Source organism: Nycticebus coucang, chromosome 7, assembly GCF_027406575.1.
Source record: "Nycticebus coucang isolate mNycCou1 chromosome 7, mNycCou1.pri, whole genome shotgun sequence".
Taxonomy (NCBI): domain Eukaryota; kingdom Metazoa; phylum Chordata; class Mammalia; order Primates; family Lorisidae; genus Nycticebus; species Nycticebus coucang.
In genome coordinates, this window is record NC_069786.1 from 130797265 (window position 1) to 130812294 (window position 15030).

The 15030-nt window shown below is 43.1% G+C and overlaps 1 protein-coding gene across 4 annotated transcripts in view; it reads left to right on the top strand.

The window, feature by feature from the left end:
• The window catches only part of TRPM8 (transient receptor potential cation channel subfamily M member 8), a 100427-nt gene that overhangs the window by 54516 nt on the left and 30881 nt on the right, over positions 1–15030 (top strand). For 2 of the 4 annotated variants that reach the window (XM_053598047.1, XM_053598046.1), the window contains exons 1-4: positions 2771–2825; positions 9953–10044; positions 11326–11467; positions 14453–14624. In XM_053598047.1, the coding sequence (XP_053454022.1) occupies positions 2817–2825; positions 9953–10044; positions 11326–11467; positions 14453–14624 (415 nt within the window). In that variant the 5' untranslated portion in view covers positions 2771–2816. Of the gene's footprint in view, positions 1–2411; positions 2470–2770; positions 2826–9952; positions 10045–11325; positions 11468–14452; positions 14625–15030 lie in introns of those variants that run through there. The other 2 variants (XM_053598048.1, XM_053598049.1) reach the window with 2 other exon arrangements.

Here is a 15030-nt window from a genome sequence, read left to right on the forward strand (position 1 = left end):
CTCACATTTGTGGGGCCATGGGCCCGGGGACTTGCAATGGTAAAGCCTGAATTTGTGAATTGCCGACACCTCCACGTCAATTTTGTGTGTGCCCTCAGCTCCCAAGTCACCTGTGCGGTCACACAGGAGAGGATCAGCACATTTTTCTTGCAGAAGGCCCTGGGCAGGTGTGGCACGAGGCGTTGATCAGGGAGGACACAGACCAGGCAGGGACACTGGGTGGGAGTGGATGGCCAGGGACAGGTGGTATGCGGGAGGAAGGGATACACGTCCTGCCTGTCTGGTCTGCCTTGGTGGCTACAAGGGGAGCAGTGCGGGTGTTCAGTAAGTATCTCTTCTCTTTGTTTTTAAGAATTATCTTTGCATGGGCCAGTTTTAATTCAGCAGCACTGAATTCAACAGCATATGAAAGCAATAGGACTGGAAGCTCTGTGCCAAGAGACAGCAGCTGAAACCAAGGCCCAGAGAGGCTAAGCAGCTGCCCAGAAAGTGGCAGCCTCGTGGTTCTGAATCTCAGCAGCTTCTCCCCATGTTGCTCTTCAGATCCCACTTTCCCACTCGGGTCTGGGCTCGTCCTCTTTCTTTCTTTTTTCTTTTTCTTTTTATTTATTTATTTATTTTTATTAAACCATCTGTGTACATTAGTATGATCGTGGGGGCACCATACACTTGGTTCATAGATCGTTTGACACATTTTCATCACACTAGGTAGCATAGCTTTCGTAGCATTTTCTTAGTTATTTTGCTAAGACCTTTACATTCCACATTTACTAGGATTCACATATACCCTTGTAAGATGCACCACAGGTGTAATCCCATTAATCCCCCTCTCTCCACCTATCTCCCCCCTCCCTCCCCTCCCTTTCCCCCTTCTCCCTATTCTTAGGTTGTAACTGGGTTATAGCTTTCATGTGAAGGTCCTACATTAGTTTCATAATAAGGGTGAGTACATTGGATACTTTTTCTTCCATTCTTGAGACACTTTACTAAGAAGAATATGTTCCAGCTCCATCCATGTAAACATGAAAGAGGTAAAGTCTCCATCTTTCTTTAAGGCTGCATAATATTCCATGGTGTACATATACCACAATTTATTAATCCATTCGTGGATCGATGGGCACTTGGGCTTTTTCCATGACTTAGCAATTATGAATAGGGCTGCAATAAATATTCTAATACAAATATCTTTGTTATGGTGTGATTTTTTGTCTTCTGGGTATATGCCCAGTAGGGGGATTACAGGATTGAATGGCAGATCTATTTTTAGATCTCTAAGTGTTCTCCATATATCTTTCCAAAAGGAATGTATTAATTTGCATTCCCACCAGCAGTGCAGAAGTGTTCCCTTTTCTCCACATCCACGCCAACATCTCTGGTCTTGAGATTTTGTGATATAGGCTAGTCTTACTGGAGTTAGATGATATCTCAAAGTAGTTTTGATTTGCATTTCTCTGATGATTAAAGATGATGAACATTTTTTCATATGTCTGAAGGCCGTGCGCCTGTCTTCTTCAGAGAAGTTTCTCTTCAAGTCCCTTGCCCAGCCTGCGATGGAATCTCTTGTTCTTTTCTTGCTAACGCGTTTGAGTTCTCTGTGGATTCTGGTTATTAAACCTTTGTCGGAGACATAACCTGCAAATATCTTCTCCCATTCTGAGGGCTGTTTGCTTGCTTTACTTACTGTGTTCTTGGCTGTGCAGAAGCTTTTTAGTTTGTTCGTCCTCTTTCAATGCTCACTCGGGGCTCTGCCCTCTGCTGCCTGAGGTCTTCAGCAGCCTTTGGTCTCTGCTCTGGGGTCCTGAGCGCGTGTCCAGGGAACACAGCCACGGAGATGCTTGCTGTTCTGAGAATCCGACACTTGGGGTCGCTGTTCCTCTTCTTGTCTGCAGACATGTCCATTTGCCATCCTGAAGGTGGTTGTTCCTCTGGAAGAAAGTTCTGCTGGCCTGGTGCTGTCTTCATTAACCTAGGTCCCACTGGTTAGGGGGCAAAAACCCCAAACAGGTTCTACCTGTTTTAGATTGTATCTGGGGTGGAAAGCTATTAGTGTTAGTATCTACCTCTGTGCCTGGCCCACATGCAAATGTTAGTATGCTGATTTGGAATTTTGAACCGAGGCAGTCAATAAGTGCAAATACGGTTGCTAAATAACCCTCGGTTCCATTAAACAGACAGTGTGGATGTTTATTTAAAATGGGATAAATCCCATTGTGTCTTCACAGAGGGCACTGGTCAATCTTGAGGCCCATTGAATTTCCAAATCAATGAGAGATTTCCGAATTTCCAAATCCTGAGAGATACGAAGAAATACGGTCTTGGCATTTTATGGATACAGCCTATCTCTGGCATTCTGCTCAGAAAAGAGGCCACTTTTCATTTTCAAAAGTGTTTTCTCTCTGCAGTGGTACCTCAGAGGCCCAGCATTGACCCACTCACGATGTCCCCTGCCGTGTGGGTCAGCTTCTGAAGGTCAGTCACCTGGGTCTGGGCTGGGCTAGGGCAGTGCAGGTTGGCTGGTCCCTACCTGCCTGGGAGACCAGGTCTTAAGGGGGGGGAACTAGCAACAGGTGGGGCCTGCCTCAACCACCCTCGTCTTGCCGGGCACCAGAAGAGCAGATGGCTGTTGTTGGATGATACCTGGGACTGCTGGGACCAGCCAGGTGGGCCGTTCCTTCTGCCTCCCCAGGGACACCCAGTGTCTGAGCAGAATGTCATCAACCTGGGGCTGCTTGAACCTTGATTTCGTAATACCCTCTCCCCCGTGGTCCACTCAAGTTTTATTGGAACTTGTAAATGAAGGAAAGGTAATCCTTGAGATGTTGATGGTGAGTCCTGAATCCCATCCATATCTAAGTTTGTAGGGTCTCTGTGGGATCTGAAGAGGCAGGGCGACATGGGGAGAAGCTGCTGAGATTCAGAACCATCAGGCTGCCACTTTCTGGCAGCTGCTTAGCCTCTCTGGGCCTTGGTTTCAGCTGTAAAAGTGGGAAATATAATACCTGACTCACTTGGGGCTTCAGTGTCATCCCACATCACACGTCATCACATTTCCTTTTCAACCTGTTTAACGTCCGTCTTGGGTCCCACGGCACGGTGGATTTCTTGAGAATCAGCATTGTACCTAATCCGTTGTCTTTGTGTCCCAGGAGCCTGGGTTGGGGGATTCCATGTGCTCTCAGGAAATCTATTTGGAATGGGTAGACAAAGGAAGGGACTAGATGAGTGCCTGGAATCACTGGACTCCAGCTGACGGGTGCTATCCAGGCTGTCCAGGCGCAGTCTTCTAAGGGATAGTCCTTTCCCTCTGTCTCAGAGTTTTCCCGATATACTATTTTCCCAAACAGTCGTGACTGATATACACAGTTTTCTATCGGTCATTTCTGTGACCACATCTGTCTTCACAGGTACCGCATACAGCACCGGTGTATAATTTTTTTTAAGTTTTTTTTTAATTTTTATTTATTTATTTATCTTTCAAATTAATATGAAGGTACAAAGTTTTAGGTTACATTGTTCTCACTTCCAAGGTAAAGTGCATGTTGTGGTTGAGCCCTTCACCCAGGGGATGTGCTAAACACCTTCCCTTTGTGCACATCAGATGAAATCCCCCAATTCCCTTCCCTTCTCCCAACAATCACCCTTCCCGCTCCACCTCTCCCCTCCTCCTTGATTATATTTGTGTTTTATTGTTCATGTGCACATGTAATTGTTTATATACTAGAAACAATATCTAGTATATTCAATATTAATGTAAAAAGGTTTCGTTTTTATTTTTATTGTTGCGGATTCATTGAGAGTACAATAAACTAGGTTACACTGATTGCATTTGTTAGGCAAAGTCCCTCTTGCAATCGTGTCTTGCCCCCCAAAGGTGTAGCACACACCAAGGCCTCACCCCTTCCCTCCTTCCCTCTCTCTGCTCTTCCTTTCCCCACCCCTCTCTCCTTCTTTCTCTCTCTGCTCTCCCCTTCCCCCACCTCCACTGTGACCTTAATTGTCATTAATTGTCCTCATATCAAAATTGAGTACATAGGATTCATGCTTCTCCATTCTTGAGATGCTTTACGAAGAATAATGTCTTCCACTTCCATCCAGGTTAATACAAAGGATGTATTTTTTTAATAGCTGAATTACCATGTACATATACCACAGCTTGTTAATCCATTCCTCAGTTGGTGGGCATTTAGGCTGTTTCCACATTTTGGCGATTGTAAATTGAGCTGCAATAAGCAATCTAGTGCAAGTGTCCTTATGATAAAAGGATTTTTTTCCTTCTGGGTAGATGCCCAGTAATGGGATTGCAGGATCAAATGGGAGGTCTAGCTTGAGTGCTTTGAGGTTTCTCCATACTTCCTTCCAAAAAGGTTGTACTAGTTTGCAGTCCCACCAGCAGTGTAAAAGTGTTCCCTTCTCTCCACATCCATGCCAACATCTGCAGTTTTGAGATTTTGTGATGTGGGCCATTCTCACTGGGGTTAGATGGTATCTCAGGGTGGTGTTGATTTGCGTTTCCCTAATAGATAGGGATGATGAACATTTTTTCATATGTTTGTTAGCCATTCATCTGTCTTCTTTAGAGAAGGTTCTATTCATGTCTTTTGCCCATTGATATATGAGATTATTGGCTTTTTTATGTGGATTAATTTGAGTTCTCTATAGATCCTAGTTATCAAGTTTTTGTCTGATTCAAAATATGCAAATATCCTTTCCCATTGTGTAGGTTGTCTATTTGCATTGGTTGTTGTCTCCTTAGCTGTACAGAAGCTTTTCAGTTTAATGAAGTCCCATTTGTTTATTTTTGTTGTTGTTGCAATTGCCATGGCAGTCTTCTTCATGAAGTCTTTCCCCAGGCCAATATCTTCCAGTGTTTTTCCTATGCTTTCTTGGAGGATTTTTATTGTTTCATGCCTTAAATTTAAGTCCTTTATCCATCTTGAATCAATTTTTGTGAGTGGGGAAAGGTTTGGGTCCAGTCTCAGTCTTTTATATGTGGATATCCAGTTCTCCCAACACCATTTATTGAATATGGAGTCTTTCCCCCAAGGTATGTTCTTGTTTGGTTTATCGAAGATTAGGTGGTTGTAAGATGTTAGTTTCATTTCCTGGTTTTCTATTTGATTCCAAGTGTTTATGTCTCTATTTTTGTGCCAGTACCATGCTGTCTTGACCACTATGGCTTTGTAGTATAGCCTAAAATCTGGTAAGGTGATACCCCCAGCTTTATTTTTATTACTAAGAATTGCCTTAGCTATACGGGGTTTTTTCTGGTTCCATACAAAACATAGAATCATTTTTTCCAAATCTTGAAAGTACGATGTTGGTATTTTGATAGGAATGGCATTCAATAGGTAGATTGCTTTAGGAAGTATAGACATTTTAACAATGTTGATTCTTCCCATCCATGAGCATGGTATGTTCTTCCATTTGTTAATATCCTCTGCTATTTCCTTTCTAAGGATTTCATAATTTTCTTTATAGAGGTCCTTCACCTCCTTCGTTAGGTATATTCCTAGGTATTTCATTTTCTTTGAAACTATGGTGAAGGGAGTTGTGTCCTTAATTAGCTTCTCATCTTGACTGTTATTGGTGTATACAAAGGCTACTGACTTGTGGACATTGATTTTATATCCTGAAACATTACTGTATTTTTTGATGACTTCTAGGAGTCTTGTGGTTGAGTCTTTGGGGTTCTCTAAGTATAAGATTATGTCATCAGCAAAGAGGGAGAGTTTGACCTCCTCTGCTCCCATTTGGATTCCCTTTATTTCCTTGTCTTGCCTAATTGTATTGGCTAGAACTTCCAGCACTACGTTGAATAGTAAAGGTGACAGAGGACAACCTTGTCTGGTTCCAGTTCTAAGAGGAAAAGCTTTCAGTTTTATTCCATTCAGTAAAATATTGGCTGTGGGTTTGTCATAGATAGCTTCAATCAGTTTCAGAAATGTGCCACCTATGCCTATACTCTTCAGTGTTCTAATTAGAAAAGGATGCTGGATTTTATCAAATGCTTTTTCTGCATCATGAGAAGATAGTATGTTCTTTATTTTTGCTTCTGTTAATATGGTGGATAATGTTTATGGAATTGTATATGTTAAACCAGCCTTGCATCCCTGGGATGAAACCTACTTGATCATGATGTATGACTTTTTGATGATAAGCTGTAATCTATTGGCTAGGATTTTGTTGAGAATTTTTGCATCTATATTCATGAGTGAAATTGATCTGAAATTCTCTTTTTGGTTGGGTCTTTTCCTGGTTTTGGTATCAGGGTGATGTCTGCTTCATAGAACGTGTTGGGGAAGATTCCTTCCTCCTCAATTTTTTGGAATAATTTCTGCAGTACAGGAATAAGCTCTTCCTTGAAGGCTTGATAGAATTCTGGTGTGAAGCCATCTGGACCAGGGCATTTTTTGGTTGGAAGCTTTTTTATTGTTTCTTTAATATCAGTGCTTAAAATTGGTCTGTTAAGGAGGTCTCTTTCTTCCTGGCTGAGTCTAGGGAGAGGGTGTGATTCCAAATATTGATCCATTTCCTTCACATTGTCAAGTTTCTGGGCATAGAGTTTCTGGTAGTATTCAGAGATGATCTCTTGCATCTCTGTGGGATCAGTTGTTATTTCCCCTTTGTCATTTCTGATTTGAGGTTACTAGAGATTTTACTTTTCTATTTCTAGTTATTCTGACCAAAGGTTTATCTGTTTTATTTTTTCAAAAAACTAACTCCTTGTTTATCATTAATTTTCTGAATGATTCTTTTGTTTTCAATTTCATTGATCTCTGATTTAATTTTGGACATTTCTTTTCTTCTACGGGGTTTAGGCTTAGATTGTTCTTCTTTTTCCAATTCCATAAGATGGCTTGTGAGTTTGTTGATGCACTCTCTTTCTGTTTTTCAGATGTAGGCATCTAAAGCGATAAATTTTCCTCTCAGGTCTGCTTTCGCAGTATCCCACAGGTTTTGGCAGCTTGTGTCTTCATTGTTGTTATGCTCAAGGAAGTTAATGATTCCTCTTTTATTTCTTCCTGCACCCAACTGTCATTCAACAGAAGGTTGTTTATTTCCATGCCTTTGTGTGGGGTTGAACGTTTTTGTTAGAGTTGAGTTCCACCTTTAGTGCCTTATGGTCTGAAAAGATACAAGGTAAAATTTCAATTCTTTTGATTCTATTGAGGTTTGTTTTGTGGCCTAGGATATGATCAATTTTGGAGAATGTTCCATGGGGTGATGAGAAGAATGTATATTCTTTATCTTTGGGATGGAGTGTTCTATATGCATCTATCAAGGACAGTTGTTCTAAGGTCTCATTTTAATCTCTTATATCTTTGTTTAATTTCTGTTTAGAGGATCTGTCCAGCTCTGTAAGAGGAGTATTAAAGTCCCCTGTTATTATGGTAGTATCGGATGTCATATTGCTCAGACTGAGTAAGGTCTGTTTCAAGAATCTGGGAGCATTTAAATTGGGTGCATAAATATTTAGAATTGAAACATCTTCTTGTTGTATTTTTCCCTTGACCAATATAAAGTGACCATCTTTGTCTTTTTTGACTTTAGTTGCTTTAAATCTACATGTGTCTGAAAATAAGATTGTAACTCCTCTTTTCTTCTGAATTCCATTTGCCTGAAAAATTGTCTTCCAACCCTTGACTCGGAGCTTGAATTTGTCTTTTGAAGCCAGGTGTGTTTCCTGAAGACACCAAATGGATGGTTTTTTTTTTTTTAAATCAAGTCAGCCAATCTATGCCTCTTCAATGGGGAATTCAAGCCATTGACATTTATTGAGATAATTAATAACTGTGGTGGTATTCTATTCGTCTTATCTTGTGAGAGTCCATTACTTAGTTTTATCTTTTGTATCAGTGCGGCAGTTAGATTCAGTCCTTTAATTTCTGAGTTCTTACTTTGCTGCTGATCCATTGTGATGATCAGTGTGTAGAACAGGTTGAAGTATTTCCTGTAGAGCTGGTCTTGTTGTGATGAATTTCCTTAATGTTTGTATATCAGTAAATGATTTGATTTCTCCATCAATTTTAAAACTTAGCTTACCAGGATATAGAATTCTGGGCTGGAAATTGTTCTGTTTAAGTAGATTAAAGGTAGATGACCATTGTCTTCTGGCTTGGAAAGTTTCATTAGAGAAATCTGCAGTCACTGTGATGGATTTGCCCCTATAGGTCAACTGGTGCTTACTCCTGGCAGCTTGCAGAATCTTTTCTTTTGTCTTGACTTTGGACAGGTTCATCACAATGTGTCTTGGAGAAGCTCAGTTAAAGTTCAGGCGACCTGAGGTCCGATCTCCCTCTGAAAGGAGTGTGTCAGAATCTTTGGTGATATTTGGGAAATTTTCATTTATAATATTCTCTAGTATGGCTTCCATTCCTCTGGGGCATTCTTCTTCCCCTTCTGGGATTCCTATAACTTGTATGTTGGAATGCTTCACAAAATCCCATAATTCTGTCAGTGAACGTTCTGCTTTCTCTCTCTTCTTTACTGCCTCTTTAACTATCTGAGTTATCTCAAGAACTTTGTCTTCTACCTCTGAAATTCTTTCTTCTGCATGGTCTAACCTGTTGCTGATACATTCTATTGCATCTTTAAGTTCCCTAATTGACTTCTTCAGTTCCTTCAGCTCTGCTATGTCTTTTCTATATTCTTCATGTCATTCATCTCTTATTTGATTCTGTTTTTGGATTTTCTTTTGGTTATTTTCCACTTTATTAGCAGTTTCCTTCATTGTTTCCATCATTTCCTTCATTGTTTTCATCATGTGTATTCTAAATTCCTTTTCTGTCATTCGTAACATTTCTTTATAGGTGGAATCCTCTGCAGTAGCTACCTCATGGTCCCTTGGAGGGGTTGCTTTGGACTGGTTCTTCATGTTACCAGGAGTTTTCTGCTGATTCTTCCTCATGAGTGATTTCTTTTATCTGTTTCCTTGCCCTAATCTTCCTTTTGCTTCCTCTGGGTCTTTAAGTTGCTGTACCCAGTGTGCCAAAACCGGTCTCTTCTGCCCCTGAGGGTTAAGGCTGTAAGGCAGCTCAGTCCCCGCCTTTAGGCTGCTCAGTCACTAGATTACTAGCTCCTGCCTGATCCTTGCTCTGCAACCCTGAGGGTGGAGCTTGCTGGGGCTGTTCTCTCACAATGGCTCCCCGTGGCCCACAGCTGAACACTATTAGCTCCATCTGGCTCAGCAGCTCAGTCTGGGACCCCAGACTACACCCAAAGTTCTCTGCACTCCTCCCCAAGCTCTCCTAAGGCAGTTCAACTGAGTGCCAAGTCCAAAAACACCAAAACAGCTCACAGGTAAGGCCTTTCCAGTTTGAAGTCTCACTGGTGCTGTACTTACGGTGGGATTTGACTGAACACACGCAAGCACTTGCCAGTTTTCCACTGCTTTTGTCCTCCTCTTGGGGTCCAGAAGTCTCTCGCTGACTCCCTGGGTCCTCAAAGGGATGATTATAGGCAGATCCCACCAGCCAGAGATGCCTGGAGTCTTGTCTCCCACTCACCGTGCCCAGTTGCAAGGAAGCTGTTACTCGGCCACCATCTTGTTCCTAGCCTCCTGCCCTGGCTCCGATCCTACGACTCAAATCTGCAAAGGACCAAAAAGGTTTCTTTTAATCAAGATGTTTTTTTGCCATATTAAAATCATATAGTAAATAGATAAATCTATGATGACAATAGTACGGGTAACATCTTCTAGAATTGTGCAGTGCACAGTTTGCACCACTGTATGTGTCTAGACGTTCCACATTTGACTACATAGGTCATACTTGCTGTCGGCATGTTCACCTTGAAAGAACAGTGGTTGGGCTTACTTGGTACATAAAAGATTCAACAAGCATATCAATGACTCAAAAAAGATCTGGAAAAAAGTGAGTGGACATTTAAAAATCTGGAAGTGGTGGATGTTCCAAGCTGCTGATGTCCCCTCTCTGTCCCTTTCTGTGCACAGTGGTACATAAATGGGGTGAATTATTTTACCGACCTGTGGAATGTTATGGACACGCTGGGCCTTTTTTACTTCATAGCAGGAATTGCATTCCGGTAAGTGGTCTTCAGCCGTTTCTCTGGTACTAGATGTTTGGGGCACAAAAGTGGAGAATAGCTCTTTGTACATTTCAGTTCCAAGGGAAGTCTGTTGTTTTTTTGGTTCTGTTTCCCCCATTAGAGATTTTTACAGAAGGCCACAGTGTCTGTTTATCAGAGACACACCTCGTTTGGCACAAACTGGTGTTTCTTCCCTTCCCCTTCCCAGTGATCAATCATTAAAATGGTATTCAGTTCTTTATGATTTTCTCTTTTTTCTTATAAACATTGGAGAGAGATCATTAAAAGTTGGGAAGCAAAGAGGGTGATGGAGCTGTTAAATATCGTACAGATTTGTTTCATTTCAGGCCATGCGATCTGAAATGCACTTAACTTTTACTTGAATGGTGGCGTCTTTCCTCCCATTTACAAGCATTTTTCCTCAATCCCAGAGCCAGAGTGTGGTAACAGGAAAGCCAGCCCAAGATTACCAGGAAAGGCAAAAATCAAAGGACCCATATGTGATGGAGATTGGGGTGTGCCCCAAGCCATGGCTCATATTGCTGTGCTTGTGTTCCTCCAGGCCCGTCTTCCCCAAATAGCTTTAAGATAAATGCTAACACTTATATTTGAGCTTTTGGAGGGTGTCACTTTGCAGGGAAGCTTAACTGTTCACACGCACACCTATAAAGGGTCAGATGGTTTATATTGAGTGCTCACCCACCAGTCTGAAGGGGTAAAAACTCCATTTTTTCCTCAAATAACCTCCCTTTCTGTGTGAGTTGAAGTTCCTGGCATTTGAACCACAGTTGGCTGGACGTGACTCCTACATCCACATATAGCTTTCAGTCACCATATTAGCAGAGAGTTAGCTAATCAGATGGTCTGGTGTGAACAGCAAGTGTCATGAGGGGACAGCTGGCAAGGAAAGTCACAAATGGTGGGAGGATGTGTTTGGAACTGGCATCATGAGAGCAGCCTGTGAGCCAGGACAGTCAGAGATGATGTGACTGGGACCCTGGGCCGTGGTGTCTGTGCATGAGAGCTCTGTCTGGTGTGCTGTCCGCACCTTCACGGTCCTCTCTTGTCCTTGCCTCTACTTGAGTCCACAAGGGCAGAAGACCAAGGCCTTGGGTGGGTGGTGTTCCTGGCCCGTTTCCAGTCACCTATCCTCCCAGCTCTTGGCTGGCTCATGTCATCAGTTTATTTGCTACCTAAGTCTCATAGTTTATTTGTAGAAACAAAACTTTGAAATGTTTTGTCAACATCTCACAAATTCTCTTCCCTCTTTTTCTATAGGCTCCACAATTCTAACAAAACTGCTCTGTATTCTGGAAGAGTCATTTTCTGCCTGGATTACATTATTTTCACTCTAAGGCTGATCCACATTTTCACCGTAAGCAGAAACTTAGGACCCAAGATTATAATGTTACAGAGGATGGTAAGAGCCAACAATATTTGCAGTCATCATTTTTCTTGCTGTCCTCAGAGTTCCTTTAACTGCTGACAGGAGGGATTTTGTCCTTAGAATGACTGTTGCATTTCACAAACAGTAAGGTTTACTTTCTTTGATGTGTTTCATCAGGGGCTTCTCCCAGGTTAAAATTTAACAAAAGATGGTTGTCAGGAGCAAATAATGTCATTCAGTGCACTGCTAATAACAACACACTTATTTAGATTTTACACTTTACAATGTGCTTTCATTTGAGTGTTAGCAATTGGCCAAGAGTGTAGAAAGGAGAGGAACTTTTATACCAGTTTTAGAGATGTGGACATGTGCGTCCAAAGAGGTTGGTATATTTAGGGATAAGAAGTGTTTCTTCCATTCTTGGGATACTTTACTAAGAAGAATATGTTCCAGCTCCATCCATGTAAACATGAAAGAGGTAAAGTCTCCATCTTTCTTTAAGGCTGCATAGTATTCCATGGTATACATGTACCACAATTTATTAATCCATTCGTGAATCGATGGGCACTTGGGCTTTTTCCATGACTTAGCTATTATGAATTGGGCTGCAATAAACATTCTGGTACAAATATCTTTGTTATGTTGTGATTTTTGGTCTTCTGGGTATATGCCCAGCAGAGGAATTACAGGATTGAATGGCAGATCTATTTTTAGATCTCTGAGTGTTCTCCATATATCTTTCCAAAAGGAATGTATTAATTTGCATTCCCACCAGCACAGCCCTACTATGAAACTAATTTGGGACTCTCACATGAAAGCTATAACCCAGCTACAACTTAACAATAGGGGGAAGTGGGAAAGGGGGGGATGGGTGGAGGGAGGGGAATCTGTGGGATCACACCTGTGGTGCATATTACAGGGGTATTTGCGAAACTTGGTAAATGTAGAATGTAAATGTTTTGGCACAGTAACTGAGATAACGCCGGAAAGGCTATGTTAACCACTGTGATAAAAATGTGTCAAATGGTTTATGAAGTGAGTGTATGATGCCCCATAATCATATCATTGTATACAGTTATGATTTAATAAAAAAAAAAAAAAGATACTAAAAAAAAAAGAAAAAAAGAAGTGTTGCCAGATTCATGGTGAAGGCTGGACCCTAAGTCTCACAACTGTGTAATTTAAGAAACAGGGAAAGGTGGTGCCAGACTGTTCTTCACGCGTGACAGGATTGCACACTGATGGTGATGCTTCCCTAAGTTTGCTTCCCAGATGACCCAAACCTCCACTGTTCCACCTTTAAATCAGACGGCATTTGGATTAGCTCATCTGGAAGTTCCTTTCCAATGCTGAGGTTCTTGGAGTTTGTGGTTTTAATTCAAAGCATAGCTGAGGCATCCAGTCACCATGAAGTCATGCTATGTGGGCAAAAAATTGAACTGTTCATTCTCATCTAATAAGGATGGTTTTTATTTTCCTAAAAAAAATGAAAATAATTTAGGGATTTGAAGAATATGAACAACATTTTTTTTCAGGGTGTATCTGGCTTTATTCCTTTAATTTTTAGAAATGTGTTTATGTGTACAAATGTATGGGGTACGTGAGCAGTTCTGTTCCATGCACAATTGGGTAGTGGCCCAGCCAGGGCTTTAGGGTATCTCCTGCCCAAACAATGCACATGGTGTGTAATGAGGGGTGGGACAGAGGGGCCCTCCCAATGTTAGGTTCCACCTTTGTTCTCTAGCTGGGCTCTCACTCAGAAAGCATGCAGTAAAAATGCATCCATTCATTTTAATACTGGAAAATAGATGTCCCAAGACATAAAGATGATGTCAGTGGTTTTTATAAATTAGTGCGTGAACTCTGGTGACTTAAATTGTCTTGGGCCTGGGACCTCCGCCCTTCTCTGGGGTCCACTGAGAATGGCCAGGCCAGCTGGTCCAGGTGACTGTGGGCATGGTCCTGACTTTGTTCTGATGTTCAGCTGGTCCATGCAGCTGTGGCCCTGACTTTGTTCTGATGTCCAGGTGGTCCCAGGCGACCATGGGTGTGACCCTGACTTTGTTCTGATGTCCAGCTGGTCCAGGCGACCATGGGTGTGACCCTGACTTCATTCTCATGTCCAGCTGGTCCAGGCAACTGTGGGCATGACCCTGACTTCGTTCTGATGTCCAGCTGGTCCAGGCGACCGTGGGCATGGCCCTGACTTCATTCTGATGTCCAGCTAGTCCAGGCGACCATGGGCATGGCCCTGACTTCATTCTGATGTCCAGCTGGTCTAGGCAGCCATGGCCGTGGCCCTGACTTCGTTCTCATGTCCAGCTGGTCCAGATGGCCATGGCCCTGATTTTGTTCTGCTGTCCAGCTGGTCCAGGCGACCATGGGCGTGGCCCTGACTTCATTCTGATGTCCAGCTGGTCTAGGCAGCCATGTCCGTGGCCCTGACTTCGTTCTCATGTCCAGCTAGTCCAGACGGCCATGGCCCTGATTCTGTTCTGCTGTCTAGCTGGTCCAGTTGACCATGGGCGTGGTCCTGACTTCATTCTGATGTCCAGCTGGTCTAGGCAGCCATGGCCGTGGTCCTGATTTTGTTCTGCTGTCCAGCTGGTCCAGGAGGCCATGGCCCTGATTTCGTTCTGCTGTCCAGCTGGTCTAGGCAGCCATGGCCGTGGCCCTGATTTTGTTCTGCTGTCCAGCTGGTCCAGGAGGCCATGGCTCTGATTTCGTTCTGCTGTCCAGCTGGTCCAGGAGGCCATGGCTCTGATTTCGTTCTGCTGTCCAGCTGGTCCAGGTGGCCGTGCCGGGCCCTGACTTTGTTCTGCTGTCCAGCTGGTCCAGGAGGCCATGGCCCTGATTTCGTTCTGCTGTCCAGCTGGTGCAGGAGGCCGTGCCGGGCCCTGACTTTGTTCTGATGTCCAGCTGGTCCAGGAGGCCATGGCTCTGATTTCGTTCTGCTGTCCAGCTGGTGCAGGAGGCCGTGCCGGGCCCTGACTTTGTTCTGATGTCCTCTCTTGGCAGCTGATCGATGTGTTCTTCTTCTTGTTCCTCTTTGCGGTGTGGATGGTGGCCTTTGGGGTGGCCAGACAGGGGATCCTCAGGCAAAACGAGCATCGCTGGAGATGGATATTCCGCTCGGTCATCTATGAGCCCTACCTGGCCATGTTCGGCCAGGTGCCCAGTGATGTGGATGGTAAGCCTGATGTGGCTCAGGTGGGCACAATGGGAGGAGGGCTGACCTCTGTTGGTGTGCATTAAACACCATGGATTCACAACTAATCCCTCAAAACTTTTCTTTTCCTCTAAGCAAGACTTTATATCAGCCTTGCTGACTTGTGCCCAATATTTTAATTTTTAAACCTTTTTAAAAAAAATAGTGTTTCTCTTATTTTCAGTAGCAGGTGGCAACTGAAAGCAGAAAGACTCCCTAGGTTAGCAGTGCGTGTTGTGAGTCACGCTATCCTGTATGGCAGAGTGACTGGGGGCCCCCTTCTTTCAAAAAGAGCACTATTGAAAACTTCATGTTGGAACCCAGAATTAAAACTTTCAGCAGTAGCCACTGCCAGTTGGTTTTTGGAGGCCAACGGTGGCACAGACCC